General features: G+C 40.0%; 1 protein-coding gene across 3 annotated transcripts in view; it reads left to right on the forward strand.

Annotated features, from left to right (window-relative positions):
* The window catches only part of fbxw7 (F-box and WD repeat domain containing 7), a 193,301-nt gene extending 172,036 nt beyond the window's left edge, over nucleotides 1-21,265 (forward strand). For all 3 annotated transcript variants that reach the window (XM_063008328.1, XM_063008329.1, XM_063008330.1), the window contains 8 exons: nucleotides 2,193-2,327; nucleotides 3,169-3,292; nucleotides 4,033-4,169; nucleotides 7,698-7,811; nucleotides 16,258-16,439; nucleotides 17,122-17,347; nucleotides 17,540-17,750; nucleotides 18,672-21,265. In XM_063008328.1, the coding sequence (XP_062864398.1) occupies nucleotides 2,193-2,327; nucleotides 3,169-3,292; nucleotides 4,033-4,169; nucleotides 7,698-7,811; nucleotides 16,258-16,439; nucleotides 17,122-17,347; nucleotides 17,540-17,750; nucleotides 18,672-18,940 (1,398 nt within the window). In that variant the 3' untranslated portion in view covers nucleotides 18,941-21,265. The remainder of the gene's footprint in view (nucleotides 1-2,192; nucleotides 2,328-3,168; nucleotides 3,293-4,032; nucleotides 4,170-7,697; nucleotides 7,812-16,257; nucleotides 16,440-17,121; nucleotides 17,348-17,539; nucleotides 17,751-18,671) is intronic.
* The last annotated feature ends 546 nt before the right edge of the window (nucleotides 21,266-21,811 follow it).

Genomic DNA, 21,811 nt, shown 5'->3' on the forward strand with positions numbered 1-21,811 from the left:
TATTTATGTAGGTTTTATTTACACCGACCAGGCATAACCTTATGACCACTGACATGTGAAGTGAATAACACTGATTATCTCTTCGTCATGGCACCTGTTAGTAGGTGGGATATACTACACAAGTGAACATTTTATCCTCAAAGCTGATGTGTTAGAAGCAGGAAAAATGAGCGAGCGTGAGGATTTGAGTGAGTTTGACAAGGGCCACATTGTGATGGCTAGACGACTGGGTCAGAGCATCTCCAAAACTGCAGCTCTTGTGAGGTGTTCCCAGTCTGCAGTGGTCAGTATCTATCAAAAGTGGTCCAAGGAAGGAACAGTGGTAAACCGGCGACAGGGTCATGGGCGGCCAAGGCTCACTGATGCACGTGGGGAGCGAAGGCAATTGCCACTGTAGCCCAAATTGCTGAAGAAGTTAATGCTGGTTCTGATAGAAAGATGTCAGAATACACAGTGCATCTCAGTTGCAGGGCTGTTTTGGCAGCCAAAGGGGGACCAACACAATATTAGGAAGGTGGTCATAATGTTGTGCCTGATCGGTGTAAGTATGAAGTAGTACTGCCCATTGCATCTTATCATACGCATGTCATTTTTGGTACATATTTAATTGTTTTAAGCCACTTATTTTGGAAGAAACACTTATGCCACTTTTTTAATTATTTTATAGATGATCAAGTTATTGTCACTGTTCACAAATCAGTGTAAAGAATTTTCCATTTAATTCATACCAAATAGTGTTGAAAAATCTGTAAGAAATGTACAACTTTAAATTATTTATTATAGTAGTTAAGCTATGTCCAAGACATAAACTAATTATTATAATGTGCTTGTGAGCACAATACAGTACAGAATCCACAGTCAACACATTTGCTGTATTTAAACTTGTGCTTCTCCATCAGCCGACGCCTTTCCAGCTCATTATATATCACTGAGCATCACAGTAAAATCTTGTGTTGATGAAGTTATGATTTAATTAACCTTTTTGTGAGATCGCAAAACTGACTTCTGATAAGATTTGCACATGTCCAAGCTTATTATTTTTTATATTAACCAAATATTAGACTATTAAAACAATTACCTTGTTCATTATAAAGACTCCCTGCTTTATATCATTTTACTCAAGCTATTTAATTGTTGTAAAATGCTTGCCGGCACACAATCATCACCACATGTTTAGTACTGATTATGTTTGGTTAATGTATGATAGATGACCGTGTGATACAGCTTCTCTGATGAAGGTCACTGATGTTTTTGCTAACACCCACGCAGCTGCGCCACACTATCACACACTGGAATGTGAAGGTCATGCATTAGTGCGTTTATTCTTTTCTCTTACATTCCAGAGCACTTTGAAGGTCACTTATTAATGTTTGGTGCAAGTAGATTAAGTCTTGTTATACAACAGTTAGTTCCGACCTTACAATCTGATTGGTTGAGAAGCGTTCTAAACGTGCTGATATTGGTGATAACAGCACGGTCTTTTCACACCACAACTGTATTACTCCGCTGACGCGTTGCCATTAACGACAAGCTTCATGCACACAAACGCGCACGCAGGCGACACAGCCTTTTTTTCCCGGTCGCGTTTTAAATCCGTTATCTGATACACAATCATCTAGCGCACTGTGTAGGGAACATAACCAATTGTCTAATTCACTATCTAGTGCACTATGTAGGGAACATATATCCATGATCTGATACACAATCTAGTGCACTATGTAGGGAACATTAATGTGTTTGTAACGCGAACAGTTAGTTAAGCCCTAGTATTTCTGTTTTCATCCATATCCTTTGGTGTGTGCGAGAGGTTTTTTTATTTCTTTTTTTCCCTTCGGAGGTTCTTGCTTTCTTCTTCTTGTTGTTCTTACCTCCCTGAAATGAGTTTTTGCAACTTGGGATGTCTGCTTTGTAGTGTTAAACTTTATATTCGTTGTGGAACTACTTTTTGGCGGAAGGTATTGTCAATATTAAAGCATATTTAATATGAAATTCAGGGCTTCTTTGATTTATTTTCTTTCTTTATTTTGTAAAAACTGTTGTATAAAAGCAATAGAATAACATCACGGCTGTGATGATCTACGGCACTCGCCTTCGGTTCGTGCCTGCGACCAAATCACAGCCGTGATGTTATTCGCGATAACACACTCCCTCTCGTGTTCTATTGCTTAAGTATTTTGTTTGTGTGTGTGTAGAGCTGGAGTGGGCCAGAGAAACTCTTGGCCCTGGATGAGTTGATTGACAGCTGTGAGCCAACGCAGGTGAAACACATGATGCAAGTGATCGAACCTCAGTTTCAGAGAGACTTCATCTCATTACTGCCCAAAGAGGTACACACACACACACACACTATCTCTCTCTTTTTCTCTTTCTCGCTCAATTCCATAGAGACTTCACTCATGTCAACCCTGACAATCTCTTCCTATGTCATCTTCTAACTCTCCCCACCTTCTCCCCTCTATATATGTTGGGGGACATTACAAGCATGAATTCCTCAATGACTGTCCCATGATGATGTATAGATATGCACTTCTATACACACTCCTTTGGGGTGTCACAGAGGCACAGAGAGAAGGGCCTGGGTTCGATTCCCAGGTAGAACGGTCTGGGTCCTTACATGTTCTCCCTGTGTCTGTGTTAGTTTTCTTCAAGCGCTCCCAATGCTTGGTGTTGCTCCTCAGTTAGGCAGTGAATAAAGGAGTGAGTGTGTATTGTCCTGTGATGGATTGGCATCCTGTCTGGGGTGTGTTATTGCATTGCGCCTGTGATTCCAGGGAGTCCTGACGCACCGTGACCCTGACCAGAGTAAAGAGCCGGTCAGGCCTGAAATGAATTATGAGGTTTGGGACACATCTGAAACAGTGTTTAATCAGTACTTGCGTCAATATGCAATAATAAAAAATAATACTAAAGACTATTAAAAATGACGTGTCCGCTAAATGTGGTGAGATGATTATGTAATTATCCCAACTGACCTACTTGTATTCATATATGACAGATTTATTGTACTGTCTTTAAAATGAGATAGCTACTTCCAGCTTTTCTTGCCATCTTGTTTCCCAGACAAACAAAAGCCTGTTTGTCTGCATGTATGAACGAATTTCATCTGTTGGAATTGATTGCATTGCAGAGCCACAATTTTTTTTCTTTCCGGTCTCTTTGTTTCTGTAGTTGGCTCTATACGTTTTGTCGTTCTTGGAACCAAAGGATTTGCTCCAGGCTGCTCAGACGTGTCGATACTGGCGCATCCTAGCGGAGGACAACCTGTTGTGGAGAGAAAAATGCAGAGAAGAAGGTAACGGAAATGGGCGACTTCAAAATGTGAAAATTAACTCTTCAGTTGTATCCCAGCACGGGTTTATCAAAAATATTGATAATTCTCATCTGCAAACAAACAATAGTTCCTATAGTCCCATTCCAGATAGATGGAATTGTTTAAGCCACACATATCGGTAACAGGTGCATACTATTAAGCATTAAGCATTATGCCTCAAAGCCTCTGTCCTTGTCAGTCAATTTGCCTCTTGATGCAATGTTAGAACAACCGAACTGAACTGAAGCATCATGCATTGGGTTTCCATTGCTTAATAGCAACACACAAGCCTAAGATCACCATGTGCAATGCCAAGCTTTGGCTATAGTGATGATATTCACAGTATTATTGGACTAGAGCAGTAAAATCATTGTCTTAAATTGTCAGTCTGGGTTTGCCAGTCTGTAGCAGAAACTGTAACGTTTAGAAATTGAATTAGAATTATTTCCCAGCACCACAATCCCTTCAGTCACACGGAATGAAGTGGGTGTTACAGCGTAAAAGGGGCACCAATCTTCAAGTAAGCCCAGTATTGGAGGTTATGTAAATATCCATGTAATATCCAGCAACATATAAGTAAACGTTATAAACACTTGGTTTTCTAGAGCTAAGGAAGCACAGAGAAATGAGCAGTCGATAAACATTAATTTCATGTTAGTGTCTCATATGTTGGAGAGATGATGTTGACGTGATTTAACAGCTGCAGTGTTTGTGCTGACCAGGTATTGACGAGCCTTTACACATAAAGAGGAGGAAGGTGGTAAAACCCGGGTTCAGTCACAGTCCGTGGAAGAGCGCTTACATCCGACAGCACCGGATCGACACCAATTGGAGAAGAGGAGAGATCAGATCTCCAAAGGTCTGTATGCATCACACACTCTCTCTCCAACTCACTGCTGTGTTTTTCTTGCTGCCTATAATCCATTTCGTGATATGAGGATTAATTTTGCTATATACAGGGGTTGGACAATGAAACTGAAACACCTGTCATTTTAGTGTGGGAGGTTTCATGGCTAAATTGGACCAGTCTGGTGGCCAATCTTCATTAATTGCACATTGCACCAGTAAGAGCAGAGTGTGAAGGTTCAATTAGCAGGGTAAGAGCACAGTTTTGCTCAAAATATTGCAATGCACACAACATTATGGGCGACATACCAGAGTTCAAAGGAGGACAAATTGTTGGTGCACGTCTTGCTGGCGCATCTGTGACCAAGACAGCAAGTCTTTGTGATGTATCAAGAGCCACGGTATCCAGGGTAATGTCAGCATACCACCAAGAAGGACAAACCACATCCAACAGGATTAACTGTGGACGCAAGAGGAAGCTGTCTGAAAGGGATGTTCGGGTGCTAACCCGGATTGTATCCAAAAAACATAAAACCACGGCAGAATTAAATGTGCACCTCAACTCTCCTGTTTCCACCAGAACTGTCCGTCGGGAGCTCCACAGGGTCAATATACACGGCCGGGCTGCTATAGCCAAACCTTTGGTCACTCGTGCCGATGCCAAACGTCGGTTTCAATGGTGCAAGGAGCGCAAATCTTGGGCTGTGGACAATGTGAAACATGTATTGTTCTCTGATGAGTCCACCTTTACTGTTTTCCCCACATCCGGGAGAGTTACGGTGTGGAGAAGCCCCAAAGAAGCGTACCACCCAGACTGTTGCATGCCCAGAGTGAAGCATGGGGGTGAATCAGTGATGGTTTGGGCTGCCATATCATGGCATTCCCTTGGCCCAATACTTGTGCTAGATGGGCGCGTCACTGCCAAGGACTACCGAACCATTCTGGAGGACCATGTGCATCCAATGGCGGTGCCGTGTATCAGGATGACAATGCACCAATACACACAGCAAGACTGGTGAAAGATTGGTTTGATGAACATGAAAGTGAAGTTGAACATCTCCCATGGCCTGCACAGTCACCAGATCTAAATATTATTGAGCCACTTTGGGGTGTTTTGGAGAAGCGAGTCAGGAAACGTTTTCCTCCACCAGCATCACGTAGTGACCTGGCCACTATCCTGCAAGAAGAATGGCTTAAAATCCCTCTGACCACTGTGCAGGACTTGTATATGTCATTTCCAAGACGAATTGACACTGTATTGGACGCAAAAGGAGGCCCTACACCATACTAATAAATTATTGTGGTCTAAAACCAGGTGTTTCAGTTATTTTGTCCAACCCCTGTATATCGGGAACGATCATTGTTGGCTAAATTATGGTATTGTGGTATAAGCAACCAGCCGATATTTCTTTAATTAGGCTGTTAATGAGATCCTTTCCACATACATAGAGTTTGAATCTCAGCTCTTCTATCAGCCAGTCAGGCATTTACACACTGGTGGCTCTCCTCATGCAATACTGAAAAATGTAAAACCCACCCCTGGCAGGTAAAAAGAAACAATCAGAGGCTGTGCGCATGGTACACAACATCCTCAATCCTCCTTATTTGGGGGTGGGGGTGGTGGCAGCGATGAGAGAAGTAAGATGGACAATTGGCCATGACAGCAGTGGGTGAAAAAGAATTGGAGGGGGGTTAGGGGTGTTAGAAGACATGAACAGCAGCTCGACTAACACATACATTACACTCATGTCAATACTTTTCATTTATTATTTAAGGTTGTGTTAAAGTTGCCTGTCAGATTCTGAAAACAAGCCAATATCAACTTACCGTATTCAAAAGCAGACAAAACGAAGGTGTAACAGCTGTTTTTTATGCTTTGTTAAGTAATGGACAGGATACAGTGGTTTAAATTCACAGCGCTGCTAAAATAAGCCAGATGGAGTGTTACTCCCAGCAAAAAATAACATCAAAAATAGATAGCAATCTGTGTATTGTCACTCTCACAATGGCTGCAGAAAATCCTCATTCCTGGCTGGCAGGTTTGTGTTCATTGGTAATGTTGAGGCAGCTCACATGTTTGTGTGTAGTTACTACAAGGATCTGTTGTACCCACACAGTAATTGACAGGCATATTTAACTAGGTATATACACCAATCAGCCATAACATTAAAACCACCTCCTTGTTTTTACACTCACTGTCCATTTTACCATATAGAAGCACTTTGTAGTTCTACATTACTGACTGCAGTCCATCTGTTTCTCTACAAACTTTTTTAACCTGATTTCACCCTGTTCTTCAATGGTCAGGACCCACAGGACCACCACAGAGCAGGTAATATTTAGGTGGTGGATCATTCTCAGCACTGCAGTGACAATGACATGTGTTGTGCTGGTATGAGTGGAGTTTTTAAATACCTTGTCCACTCACTGTCCACTCTATTAGACACTCCTACCTAGTTGGTCCACCTTGTAGATGTAAAGTCAGAGACGATCGCTCATCTATTGCTGCTGTTTGAGTTAGTCATCCTCTAGACCTTCATCAGTGGTCATGGGACGCTGCCCATGGGACGTTGTTAGCTGGATATTTTTGATTGGTGGACTATTCTCAGTCCAGCTGTGACAGTGAGGTGTTTAAAAACTTATTATCCACTCATACCAGCACAACACACACTAACACACCACCACCATGTCAGTGTCACTGCAGTGCTGAGAGTGATCCACCACCTAAATAATACCTGCTCTGTAGTGGTCATGTTCTGACCATTACAGAACAGCATGAAAGGGGGCTAACAAAGCATGCAGAGAAGCAGATGGTCTACAGTCAGTAATTGTAGAACTACAAAGTGCTCATATATTGTAAGTGGTTTTGATCGTGTATACACTGAATGGTCAAAAGTATGAGGACGTCGCTTTTAATAATTGACTTAAGGAGTTTTAGTCTCAGTGTATGAAATTATGAGTATATAATAAATGATATGCTTCCAACTTTATTATAATGCCCATGGTTATGAAATGGAATGTCATGGTCAGGTATCCACAGACTTTTGGCCATATGATGTGAATTGCTCTTAATATGCCAAATGTGTTATCTGTTGTTCAAAACTTTTGGGCCACTGCAACTAATGATGTTACATTATTGTCAGGATTTTCATTAAACTGACAAATGGAACCCCAGCAAACGCCGCTCGCTGCATCATCTCATTGCTGAGTGAACTGACTGCAGATTTGTCTCTAATGTTAGAAAGATGCTGTGTCATTTGCTGCCTCAGCAGATAACACACACTGCTGCAGTACTAGGCCACCCCCTCCACCCCCCTTACAGCTCTTTTATCTAATCAAGAGTTTTATTTCTGCGCTGTTGTGATCAATCTTTATGAACAGCACTTATCCTATATCTGTTTCACTTCTCATGTATAGGAAGCACAAATTGATCCTGATTAAGTATAAGTCTGGATCTTTGGGGCTTTATCTTTTCGAAAGTGTGAGATTTTTTTCAGGTTTCCGTTCTCACTTTTTTGGGTCTCTCTTACTTCTTTCTCAGGTGTTGAAAGGGCACGATGATCACGTCATTACCTGTCTGCAGTTTTGTGGAAATCGTATCGTTAGCGGGTCAGATGATAACACGCTTAAGGTCTGGTCGGCCGTCACAGGAAAGGTCAGTCTATTTTCCTATATTTCTCATGTTTTTATTATTTCATGGAAGAATTCCGTGAAGTCGATTGATAACACGCTTAAGGTCTGGTCGGCCGTCACAGGAAAGGTCAGTCTATTTTAGCATGTTTCTCACTTTTTTTTTTTATTATTTCATGAAGGAATTCCGTGAAGTCGATTAAATGATTCGACGTTTCAACCGGGTTTGTTTACTGATGCGTTGTCTACTAGTACTTTCTGCTTCTCTGTGATGTCTTAAGTTCATGGCTGTTACTGAACATAGAGGCAATGACCTGAGTCGCTAACATCATGTGACTTATCACACTAGAAATATTGATTGGCAAAGGGCACAGTAAAATAAGAAAACGCTTGCTTCTCTACCTACTAGCTAAATGGCTTAGGTACTGGACTAATAATTGGAGAGTTGCTGGTTCAAGCTCCACCGCAACGGCTTCATCCAACAGCTCTTGGGCCCTTAAGCAAGTCCCTTAAATGCGTAAATTGTCCACAGCCACAATTGTAGGTCACTTTAAGCATTTAGGTCTGCTAAATGCTGTACATTTAAGTAAATAATTCAAGAAACAATATAACTTAAGATAAAATATGCTCCACTTAAAGAGTTTGATCATTTTGATGTGTAGGAAAGCACAGATACTTCATTTCCCAAATGTAGCCCATTAGGCATTATCATAAATTACGTTTAATAGCCTTCTTCATCATTTGTCGTTTTTAATTAAGTTCCTTAAAATGAACAATTAATCCACCCTCTTTTATTTCATATTTTATTTTGTCATTATTTAATATTATTTTTTTAATTAATTGATTACACATCAGCCCCACCAGAATAACACATCTATACATACTGAGATAAGGAACCCCTCCCCCCTTAACCAGTGAGACACCTATTAACTGAATGCTCAGTGAATGCTATTACACCCACGCTCAACGTCTATATAATAATAAATCTTTGGCGCCCAGGTGGCGCGGCAGGATATTCCGCTTGCACACCAGCACCTAGTTTCTGAACTCCTCGGTTTGAAACTCGGTGTTGATACTAATTGGCCACCATATCTGCAGGGTGGGGGTCGGACTGTGTGTGGGTGGGTGGTTCTTCCTACGCTGTGTAGGGACCCTGATTGGTGGAAGAGACGCCTGTGCAGAATGCATTGGTGAGAAGAGGAGGCTGTACACGTGTCGGAAGAGGCGTGTACAGCGACGTGCTCTCCTCGGATGCAATCTGGTATCTCTCAGCAGCGGAAGACAAAATTGAGTGCGCTAAATCGGGAGGAAAATGGGGAGAAAATGCATTTCTAGTTTTTCTCTAGTTTTTATGCATATTTATTTTTTATTACACGTTTTCACTTTATTTTTTTTATTACAAGTTTTAGCTTTATTAAATCTCAAAATATTTATTTGATTAATTTCTCTGTTCAGCTTTTGCTTTTCCTATCCTGTTAGTACTTTTTTTTGTTCTGCATTTGTTTTATTTTTTTAAATCATTAACATATATTGTCTCTATTGTAGTCTTAGGAGTGTTAATCATCTATTACTCTTCCCTCCTTTATCTTTATCTTCAGGGACCTCGGTGTCATGTCGCTTTGTGCTCTGCTTCTGAGCACTAATAGTTTCTGTTACCGTGAGCTGATAGTAAACTCACCCGTAAAAAACTGGTCATCAATTATTCACTTTGAATAAGGACTGAGTGTTTTCATTGCTCAGGGGCTTTACACACCATCACGCCTAAGTGTGTATGTGTGTGCCCTCTTTATTTATAGCCTACGCTACTCTTGCCTTTGGCTTTCTACGCCATTCTGTTTTCGGTTCTCCGAAATATAACACTCCTTTGAATCTGTGTTTTTGTTTCATAAAAATCACACACACACATTTGTGAGGAGCACTTGTGTACACTTTCTGTGTGTATGTTGTGTGTTGGCAGTTTTCCTGTAGCACTAGGTGTTGCGTAGGTGTGTTTTCTTTCCACTGTGTCACCCTGCTGTCGTAGAGGACGTTCTCTTTCTCTCTGACCTGTAATCAGCATGTCTCACCACATAAAACCTACTTGAACAGAAGGCTCTGGTTAAAATATTAAGCACATGAAGGTGGTAAAATGGTTATCTATGGTGATTCTATGGTGATGGTGTTAGTGAGAACCCTAATTAATGGATTTTATATTGTGAGAGATCCTGTGTGTTTTGCATGTATATGTCTTCTGTCAGACAGATAGCCAGTTATAAGCCAATTAGCTAGAGCTACAACAATCTCTTACATCATTGCCTGCATGGTTTATATGATTGACACGTTGTATTACAGCGTATATGTCTAATCAGATTAAAATAAATTAAGAAATATTGAATGCGCTACATTGCTAATAATGAAATTAGGATTATGCATGCAAAGAACAGGGGTATAATTTGTTATTAGACTGCTAGTCTTTAGCATTTTAAAGTGCCTCTGTGTGTTTGGTGGTTTAAAAATAAGCTACGTTCCCACTGCATATGAAAGAGACTCGAATCCGATTGATTCCTTTGGATGTGACACAGATCTGTCTTAATGACAGACAGTGTAAGCAGCACATATCACATGGAAACTGACATTTTCAGTTCTCATCTGGGTCACTTGCACATTTGGTAGTGAAATCTGAAATGCTCCTAGAAATCCAAAAACAATTCTAGTCAAATGGAGCTTTATAGGGATTAGGGTTCTCAATAAATGCATGTTTTGCATGGTTTCATTTCTACATAGCTTACTGTGTGCTTTCTTAGTTTTAAATGTATTAAAATAATCTGTTACTACACTCAAGTCATTTCCTACAGATGCTTAGTAAAGGTGTAAACCTGTAGAGCACTAGAGTATTCTGTTCAGTCTAGCATAGTCTGTTCTTTGTGTTTCACATTGACTGTGATGGGAGAACAAGTCAAGGCTTCATCGTTTTAGCCGAACAAGTCAAACATGTTTAAACTTTAATAGTTTGCAGTCCTGGTCCACCAGTTCAATAGACTGTGTTGCCATCCATTTCTCTGTGTGTGTGTGTGTGTGTGTTTGTTCCTCTTTTAATCAATGCAGGCCAAGGCCTTTTCTGTTCATCTGAGATTTATTTCATGCAGTCCTTGCATTCTGAATCACATCTTTTTGACCTTGGTGTTCCATCAGCTAAGTGCCATAAAACCCTGGAGTTTGAGTGCCTCGAACAGTCTCTGATCAGAATCGATAAATCCATCTCGACATGTGAATGCCAGCTTTCATCCTCCACCGATAAACCTAAAGCTGCAGTGTGCGTGGGAGTGTGTGTATGCCATGCTTTCTTAATTTTCTATCATATTATACTTGTTATTTTTGGTCTTCTAGTTCCCAAGGTGAGTCAATCTCCCTCTCACTCTCTTTTTCTCTCTCTGGGTTATTTAGAGATAAAGCTGACTGAAACATGTCACCGACATTGAATAGTTGAAATTCCTTTCCCACATAAGTGTGCAATGCTCATTAAACGCCCTGTGCAGTGAACCTTCATTATCTTCAACTGCTTTTGTAAAAAACTGACAGCAGATCAAACATAGTTGGAGTGAATCAGCTCGCTCTAGCACCTGGAATTTTCCCCACTCAAATCTGAAACTGGGATGAAGTGGCTCTCTGCTGCTAACAAGAATCATTTGAACCTCAGAGGAGATGAATTGGTTGCTTTTGGGCCATTGTAGTTCAGCAATTAAGAGGTTGAACTACAATCGAATCCTGACCATACCTTTTTCACAATGTGTTCGATTTTAAAACTAACAACTTTAACTCTATGTTTATTCGTGAACAAAGAGCAGTTTCTCTGCTTTGGTGAATTATTAATGTCAAAAGGCTGGACCATGGCACTTGTGTGGCAGGCCAACTGTCACTGGGATCCAGGGTTTGGCTCCCTGACAGTGCTGTCAGCCTGTCAGGTCTTAACAGACAGGCATAGTAGGCTGTGCCTAGGGGTGATGGCTGAGGCCCTGTGATCGATTAGCATCCTCTCTGGTGTGTGTTACTGCATTGGTCGATCTCTCAGACGGCACTGCATTAAAAACCATCTTGTTTTTGTAATAAATTTAGCCATGAGTAAACAGTTCATGACTTAAGACATTAAACAAATAGTGCTTACTTTGTCATTTGGGACACAGCCCTGATGTTTGACTGATGTAATATAAACAGTTCTTGATGTTGGGCTTGGACTGTAGTCAGGACTGCAAGCTTTCAGCAATATTTGGAAGCATGTTGTGATGACCGTCGCAAGGTTAGTGCTCAACTAATGAAGCATAATAATATGAAGCAGGAGGTTTATACAGAAAATCTAATTGAGACACTGCAGTGTGTGCTTCTGGGAGGTCAAACAGCATCATTATACCCAGCACTAATCTGATCTCATAACCTAATGGATCTGAATCAAAACCTACACTGTATCGTGGGTAATGTTGTCTTTAACAAGATAACACGGTCGTTAAAAAGAATGAACTTGAGACACTGTGAGACCAGGCACAGAAAGATGTTTTAAAAACTTGTTGGTATTGTAGTCATTATGTAAGGTTAAATAAAGGTAAACGAACAGTAAGTAACACGAACGCACATAACAGGTTTGTGCTTTGTCCAATAAATACAAATGAGTAAAAATACGCTGAATAACAGCCGCCAATGATAGATGGCAAAAACGTAGTCAGCGTTAACATAGTGTGTGTCCTGCAGTGGGTGGAAGATTGCGTCGTGCTGCAGTCTGCATGTAAAGAACTTGGTGATCAGCCAAAGGTGCAGTGTGAGTCACGGGTGGAGAGAAAGAACAAGGGTAAAGAAATAAAACAAATAGCTCAATGAAATTACAATACAGACTGACAAAAGAAAAAGGGAGTCTAAGTAGAATAAAATATTGCATGTGGTTAAAAACTGTACGTGTACTGTACAGTTTCTAAAGGCCTGGTAACACTTGGAGCGTAGGTGTGGTCAGGATGAGAGAGATTTTTGCCTAATGGTCCACTGTTGTGGTTGAGTAAGCTATTAAGCTTTGACAAAGTTTAGAACTGAGCTGTTGCTGCTCTTAGATTTTTCCACACTGCAACGCCGGCATGTGACCCAGGCAGAAGTTTAACATACTGACTTGTTTGAAAGGCATCGGCAAAGGTCGAATGTCACTGAGCTTTTTATTTGACTACAATTGTATGTCTATAGATATTACACATAGATATATGTCTGTATACGTCTATAGATATTACACATAGATATATGTCTGTATACGTCTATAGATATTGCACATAGATGTATGTCTGTATACGTCTATAGATATTACACATGGATATGTGTCTGTATACGTCTATAGATATTGCACATAGATATGTCTGTATACATCTATAGATATTGCACATAGATATGTCTGTATACGTCTATAGATATTGCACATAGATATGTCTGTATACGTCTATAGATATTACACATAGATATGTGTCTGTATACGTCTACAGATATTACACATAGATATGTGTCTGTATACGTCTATAGATATTACACATAGATATGTGTCTGTATATGTTTATAGATATTACACATGGATATATGTCTGTATACGTCTATAGATATTACACATAGATGTGTCTGTATATGTCTATAGATATTACACATAGATATGTGTCTGTATACGTCTACAGATATTACACATAGATATGTGTCTGTATACGTCTATAGATATTACACATAGATATGTGTCTGTATATGTTTATAGATATTACACATAGATATATGTCTGTATACGTCTATAGATATTACACATAGATATGTGTCTGTATACGTCTATAGATATTACACATAGATATGTGTCTGTATACGTCTATAGATATTACACATAGATATGTGTCTGTATACGTCTATAGATATTACACATAGATATGTGTCTGTATACGTCTATAGATATTACACATAGATATGTCTGTATATGTTTATAGATATTACACATAGATATATGTCTGTATACGTCTATAGATATTACACATAGATATGTGTCTGTATACGTCTATAGATATTACACATAGATATGTGTCTGTATACGTCTATAGATATTACACATAGATATGTGTCTGTATACGTCTATAGATATTACACATAGATATGTGTCTGTATACGTCTATAGATATTGCACATAGATATGTCTGTATACGTCTGTAGATATTACACATAGATATATGTCTGTATACGTCTATAGATATTGCACATAGATATGTCTGTATACGTCTATAGATATTACACATAGATATGTCTGTATACGTCTATAGATATTGCACATAGATATGTCTGTATACGTCTATAGATATTGCACATAGACATGTGTCTGTGTACGTCTATAGATATTGCACATAGATATATGTCTGTGTACGTCTATAGATATTACACATAGATATGTGTCTGTATACGTCTATAGATATTACACATGGATATATGTCTGTATACGTCTATAGATATTACACATAGATATATGTCTGTATATGTCTATAGATATTGCACATAGATACAGTATATGTCTGTATACGTCTATAGATATTACACATGGATATATGTCTGTATACGTCTATAGATATTACACATAGATATATGTCTGTATATGTCTATAGATATTGCACATAGATATATGTCTGTATACGTCTATAGATATTGCACATAGATATATGTCTGTATACGTCTGTAGATATTACACATAGATATATGTCTGTATACGTCTATAGATATTGCACATAGATATATGTCGGTATACGTCTATAGATATTGCACATAGACGTGTCTGTATATGTCTATAGATATTGCACATAGATATATGTCTGTATACGTCTATAGATATTGCACATAGATGTGTCTGTATATGTCTATAGATATTGCACATAGATATATGTCTGTATACGTCTATAGATATTGCACATAGATGTGTCTGTATATGTCTATAGATATTGCACATAGATATATGTCTGTATACGTCTATAGATATTGCACATAGATATATGTCTGTATATGTCTGTAGATATTACACATAGGTATATGTCTGTATACGTATATAGATATTACACATAGATATATGTCTGTATACGTCTATAGATATTACACATAGATATATGTCTGTACATGTCTGTAGATATTACACATAGATATATGTCTGTATACGTATATAGATATTACACATAGATATATGTCTGTACATGTCTATAGATATTACACATAGATATATGTCTGTATACGTCTATAGATATTGCACATAGATATATGTCTGTATACATCTATAGATATTGCACCTAGATATGTGTCTGTACATGTCTATAGATATTACACATAGATATGTGTTTGTATACGTCTGTAGATATTGCACATAGATATACAGTATGTCTGTATACGTCTATAGATATTGTTTGCTTTAAACACCTCATAGCAATGAGAGCTACATTAGCTTGAGGTGTCCACTTACTTCTGGACTGATCTAATTCTTTGAAGAGCACACAAGTGCACTACAGTATCTGAATGCAGTCAATTGCACTAGACCTCTTTTGTAAAATGAACCATCTTACCATAATTAATTAGAACCTCGTTAGGATTTTAAGAGTGATTGAGTGATACATGCAGTGAAATTGTTTTTAGGTAATTAATGAGTTATAAACCCCCTGAAATCGGCCAGACCTATATTTGTTCAACCACATCTGTCTTCTGTATCTTTTATAGCGTTTATTTCTCCTTTCTTGTCTCCTCATCCTGACCAAAACAATCATGGCTACTAATTACGTGTTATTAGGTTGCTCTGCTAATCAGTTACTCTTTTATTCAGTCATGTAGTGATGAAGCATAATAAGTTCTAGTCGTTTTAAGCAGTCGGAAGGTGAAACTGAAGGGCTGGGCATCATTTCCACAGATTAACGATGCGTCGCTGTTTTTCATAATGGCGAAAGGGCGCTTGACTTTTTAAGTTAGATTTTTTTTTTATCAGCCTCGATCCAGCGGTTCTGTCTGGGTCATAAAATTCTGGTTGACACAGAGGCCCGCTCTCACCTTAGCGTTTTTGACTCGGGAAATGAAATGTATACGGTTTAATTAAATCTGTCAGGAACCGTCCTTGGTCTTACGGGCGAGCGCAACAGTTTTTTGTTATTGCTGCAATCAGGATCCAGTCTGTCACTTCTACAGATAAAGTGTGGGTTTGCTCAAGCGGTTATGGCTGGCTGGATTTAAATTAACATGGGGGTCACTGAGAGTCTCAGCCTCATCTTGTCTGTTTGACGGTGCTTAAGAAAAATACAATAATTCTAATGTCTTTGACTAGATGTTTTACCCAAATGTGTACACTACTGTTATATTATTTTAGACAGGTTTCAAAACGATGTGTTTATGTAAGTAATACAGTTCATCAGTTCTGATAATTGTCCAGTCTAATCCCAATGCAGTCAGAGGTTTAATTTTTTTCTCTTTTTCTGTCTGTGAAGTGTTTGCGGACGTTGGTTGGACACACCGGCGGCGTCTGGTCCTCACAGATGAGAGATAACATTATAATCAGCGGCTCGACAGATCGAACTCTGAAAGTGTGGAATGCAGAGACGGGCGAGTGTATTCACACACTGTATGGGCACACGTCTACCGTCCGCTGCATGCACCTCCATGAGAAAAGGTGCGTATGTGTTTGTATTGAAATGATACACATCTGGATTCAGTTCTGTTATGGTTCTGTTTGTGTGCAACTGTTTACAAAATAGGAGCAACTGCAAAATCTGGTGTTAAGCCTTCTCAGAGGAAATGAACGCAAATGGTTTTAGGATGGAATTTATAGTGGGCATGTGCTCAGGTGTCTATATAATTTTGGCCATATAGTGTATACAGTGTAATTTGGATTGTTAACAGACTAAAAAACAAGACTGTCATAATGTTACACTTGTGATTTGACCTTATATTTATTTCACACACACACACACAGTTAGAAAAGGCTATTAAAATGCTCCTTGGTTATTACATACTACCAAAGGAGCACAGATTACACCAGCTCCCAAAATATAAAGACAATATAAAATAAGCAGACAGAAACATAATTACCCATCTTGCCATAAAATGACACACACGTCTTAAACATACAAATAAATAAAACACCCTCTATTAATCTTTGAACACACAGAAGACACACACAGATGCATAGGTTCTGTCTCCCTGTTTCTTTTGCCTGTGTGTGTATGTTTTGATCACTCCTGCTGAAACACACTCTGCTGAGCACTTCAGAATTGTAATGTTGTTTGTGTGTGTGTGTGTGTGTGTGTGTGTGTGTGTGTGTGTGTGTGTGTGTGTGTGTGTCTCGGTTTCAGGGTGGTGAGTGGCTCTAGAGATGCCACACTGCGTGTGTGGGATATCGACTCAGGCCAGTGCCTCCATGTGCTGATGGGTCACGTAGCGGCGGTGCGCTGTGTGCAGTACGATGGACGTCGTGTTGTTAGCGGAGCGTACGACTTCATGGTCAAAGTGTGGGATCCTGAAACCGAGACGTGTTTACACACACTCCAGGGACACACCAACCGCGTCTACTCACTACAGGTACACGGGCTCTCATGCTGAGGTTTATATAAAAAAAAAGATTAGATACATAACATTGCCAGTGCATTTAAATCTGAATGAAATACATTCTACATATAAACCTTTGACAGTTTTCCTATTTGTTTCTGAGCTACGAGTAAAAAATAATCACTATAAAATGTGAACTTTAAGTAAGTGTTGCTGCTTTCACAGTTTGACGGCATCCACGTGGTCAGCGGTTCTTTAGACACGTCCATTCGCGTTTGGGATGTTGAAACGGGAAACTGCATACACACGCTGACGGGTCATCAGTCCCTTACCAGTGGCATGGAGCTCAAGGACAACATCCTGGTGTCAGGAAACGCTGACTCCACCGTCAAAATCTGGGACATAAAGACCGGACAGTGTCTCCAGACGCTGCAGGGTAAATAGAAACACAAACTGTTTATTGTTTGTTTATTTTTCCCCACTACACTCATGGGCCTCGTCCCAAACCACTATTACTATTACAACTACACTAAATACTGTCAGAATAGTATACTGCCTCAGGGGCATGCTACGTGCAAGTGTTGTTAGCTTGCCATCTATGTGTTTAGCAGCCACAACAAACCCTTTGTAACATAACGGTGCATTTTTGTTGTCGTCTTTATGTGTTGTAAGCCATTGAACATGTTTGAGTGATCAGAGACTAATAAGTAGTGCGAAACAGGAATATAGAGAAGGGCTAAAGGAGGGGATTGTGATCTGTTTGTGTCACATGGTTACATGATTGCTCCTCATTATGTAGCGAAACAGCATGTTCTTATTCTGACGCACACTTTTACATATCAGTGTGACATTATTTGCTGTGGTGCCAATACATACAGCAGCAATTTGTTTACGCAGTCAAATAGAAGTGTTTAGGTTAACGATTCCACTAAAGGTGCTCGTGTGGCTGGTAAAAGCACGCTAGCTGTTCACTGGCCGCTGTTGGGCTCTTAAGCAAGACCCTTAGCCTTGCTTATTGAATTCTTTAATAGCTGTTATTCATTATTCATCACAAAGCAACAACATTACTGGGTAGACAAAAGTCCTAGGAAAATAGGAACATAAAAATGCACATACAGATATTTCTTTTCAGTCATTCAGTCACTGAAAAAGAACTCTAGTGGAAATCATTGAGATTCCAGGACTGGATTCCTCTGCTAATTTTAAAATGGTTCAGCTGAAGCATCAAAGTTTCAGTGGGTTTCTTTTACATGGGACTCTTTGCTTTTAGAGACGTTGTTTGCACTTTTTCTTTTAAGCCTCTTTGTGTTATGTTATTACATTTTCTAAAAATCTTTTTCTGTACTCTCAATTTCAGGTCCCCATAAGCACCAGAGCGCTGTTACATGCCTCCAGTTCAACAAGAATTTTGTGATCACGAGTTCAGACGACGGCACAGTAAAGCTGTGGGACCTCCGTTCGGGAGATTTCATCCGCAATCTGGTGAGCTTGGAAAGCGGCGGCAGCGGCGGCGTTGTCTGGAGGATCAGAGCCTCCAACGTGAAGCTGGTATGCGCTGTGGGAAGCAGGAACGGCACCGAGGAGACCAAACTGCTTGTGCTCGACTTTGACGTTGAACTTAAATGAACTAAAGGACTTAAAAGGGGAGGGAAGACCGATCGTGAGCCTCTTCGTGCAGCTCTGCCACTGGTCCCACCACTGCTCACCTTTCCTGCCATGACATGAAATGGCCCCGTAGTGACTGTGGCCGCAAATTTTTTTTTCGGGAAGGGGGTATACCTAGCAAGGGGCCGTTTTGTGCAGCTGTGAGACTGGTCCTTCCATTCAGAGGCATCCTCCATCCAACATGCTGCTTCTTTAAAAGGGGGCCTCCTCGCACAGCCTCATGACTGGATCCTCCATCCAACTCAATTCATGTTCCGCGTCATGGCGGTCCTCTTACGGCGTCCTGCTTCTGCAAAAGGAGGTGGGGGAGAGACGAGGGATGGTGCCTGTGCTGCATAGCATTCTGGAAACGATGTGCCCAAAGCATGGAGAAAAGGGAAACGAACCTTTTCACTTCCTGCAGCTTTCTTCATAAGAGACTTGATGATTCAAGCCTGGACGCCCCAAATAGACTCAACATACAGCGTTGTTTATTTTTCTTTATTTTTTTAACTGAATCGAACAAGTCAACACTGTATGCATGTTGTAAGAGAGAAAGCCGCAGATTCACTGCATCATGGGTTCTGGTAGAGAATGCACACAGGTATTAAGTTAAAAGTAAAGAGCTTTGATAGGTGAGAATTTAACTAAAGTAAAAGTGTGAGAACACACCAGCCTCCTTTTTTAACCTTCTTGTTTTTGTTGTTAACCCCCCGCCCTCCGCCCTTCCCACACCAGACACATTTATTTAGTGTTCAGTGCACATGACTGTGAATTCAAGTGTCAGTTCTTTGTTTTTCACAAACATCAGCGTTTATGTTCTTGTTTTTAAATGGTTTTGCTTTCTGATGTTACCTCTAGCCTCAGTTTTCAGTATTAAGTTGAAGTGATAGTTTGGCCAGAAAATAAAACGTATTATCCTTTAGAGAAGTTATGTTTGGAGTTGGAAGTTTGCTCCTTTGCACGAACTTTAGGGTTTTATAAATCAAATTTAAATCACAACATTCAGTTCTACCTTCACATGCCAAACTGAAGGCCCTGTTCTTCTCTTACTGTTGGCTACACGGCTAATTTAGCCACCAAGTAAGGAAAGAATATAGTATTGAGTTAAACACAATGTATCTGTTAACAATAGAAAGACCCTCTCTAGTCGCTCCAGTGGAAGTGCAAAACCTCAGAATAGAGCTTCTGACTCCAAACAGTTCTTGTCATGTTCTATGTGTGAGTAAAATAGTGTGTACCTTTTATTTTTAGCCCAAACTATTCTTTTCAACAGCTGTTTTACACCCTAGAATCAGATTTGTTTTGTTGATGCTGTTCTCCATTTATCATTTTATCCTAAGCTGCGCAAAACCTTCATGTTGGCTCTTTTTAGTACTGGTGCTTCATGGGAGATTTTCTTTTGTATCTGTAAACCCCCTGAAAACCTCAATCTCACCCCCTTGCTGTTCTCCCAGTGGCCAAACTGAACTTAAATGCTGCTAGTCACGTGGGACTTTTTTTTTTCACTGGCTGTGACGTTTTAGTCCCAGACTAAATTCTAAAAAGTTCTAAACAAATAAACAAGACACAGTGTAAAAGATATGGAGACCGACTTTCTTTTTGTTTTGCCACTGAAACTTGAGCCAAATGTGCCTCTACGAGGCTGAAAAAGCAAGAATCGATGTCCGGCGAGAGTCAGAGCTCTCCACGACGGGCAGTCACGAGTGTGTGGGTGTGTGTGTGTGTGTGTGTGTGTGTGTGTGTGTGTGTGTGTGTGGTAAAAAAATTAAAATTGTTCACACATTCCTTGGGACAAAAGTTCTGTTGGGGAAGTGTTGGATAGATTTAGTCGTTTTTAATAAGTTGGAACAGGAACCAGAAACGCATCGGACTGACAGACATACAGGAGTCGGATTCACTAACATCGTTCTTTCTGAACAGGAGAAAAACACGCCACAGCGTGATCGTAGCCAAGCCCGTTCGTCTCATTCTCCGAGTCACACTCACGCTGAACTGTGAAGCTGGTTTAACACTGTATATTACGATTAAAAAAAAAAAAGTTTCTCCTGTTTTATTTTATTTATGATCTGGTTTAAAATAATCAGATGGAGGTGTTTGTTTCTTTTTTTTCCAGTTCATGTTAAACTGCCTGGTGTAACAGACAAACCTTAAGGGGATTGTCTATTAGAATTTTTATTTTCTTATAACTTAAGTGCAATAAAATGTGGGGTTATTATTATTTTTTTCTCTTTTTTCTTTTCAGGCTTTGTTTTGTCAGTGTGAAAGTGTCATATGTGCCCAATAAAGCTTCTACAGTTTATTGTACTTATGAAGCGCATATTTCTGATATTTTAATTACAGTTAATCAATGCTAATGGTTTTAGCTCATGATCTGGTGTCCACATACTTGTACAGAAACTAAGATTATTTGGTGGTGTGGTAAGTTTTAAAATCGCCTCTTACCTTTTGTGGTACCAAAATGTTCCAGTCAGTCCAAAATCCCAAGACTGGTATTGCGCTCAGGTGGCGGTAAAAACACATGCTGGAACCAGATCCTCGAATACATCGTGTCGAATCTCAGCTCTGCCTGCCGGCTAGGCTGAGCGGCCACATTAACAGCAATTGGCCTGTTGTTCAGATATGGGTGGGACTAAGCCGGATGGGGTCTCTCTCTCATAACTAATGCAATTACGACCTCTGCTGGCTGATTGATGGCGCCTGCACAGAGATTAGAAAAGAGTGCTCTCAGGGTGTGTCTCTCCGTACACAACGCTGAGCTGCACTGCACTCGTCAAGTGTAGGTGATAAGATGCATATGGCATGCTGCGCATGTGTCGGAGGGGGCGTGGGATAGCTTCATTCACAGAATTA

Source organism: Trichomycterus rosablanca, chromosome 14, assembly GCF_030014385.1.
Source record: "Trichomycterus rosablanca isolate fTriRos1 chromosome 14, fTriRos1.hap1, whole genome shotgun sequence".
Classification (NCBI taxonomy): Eukaryota; Metazoa; Chordata; class Actinopteri; order Siluriformes; family Trichomycteridae; genus Trichomycterus; species Trichomycterus rosablanca.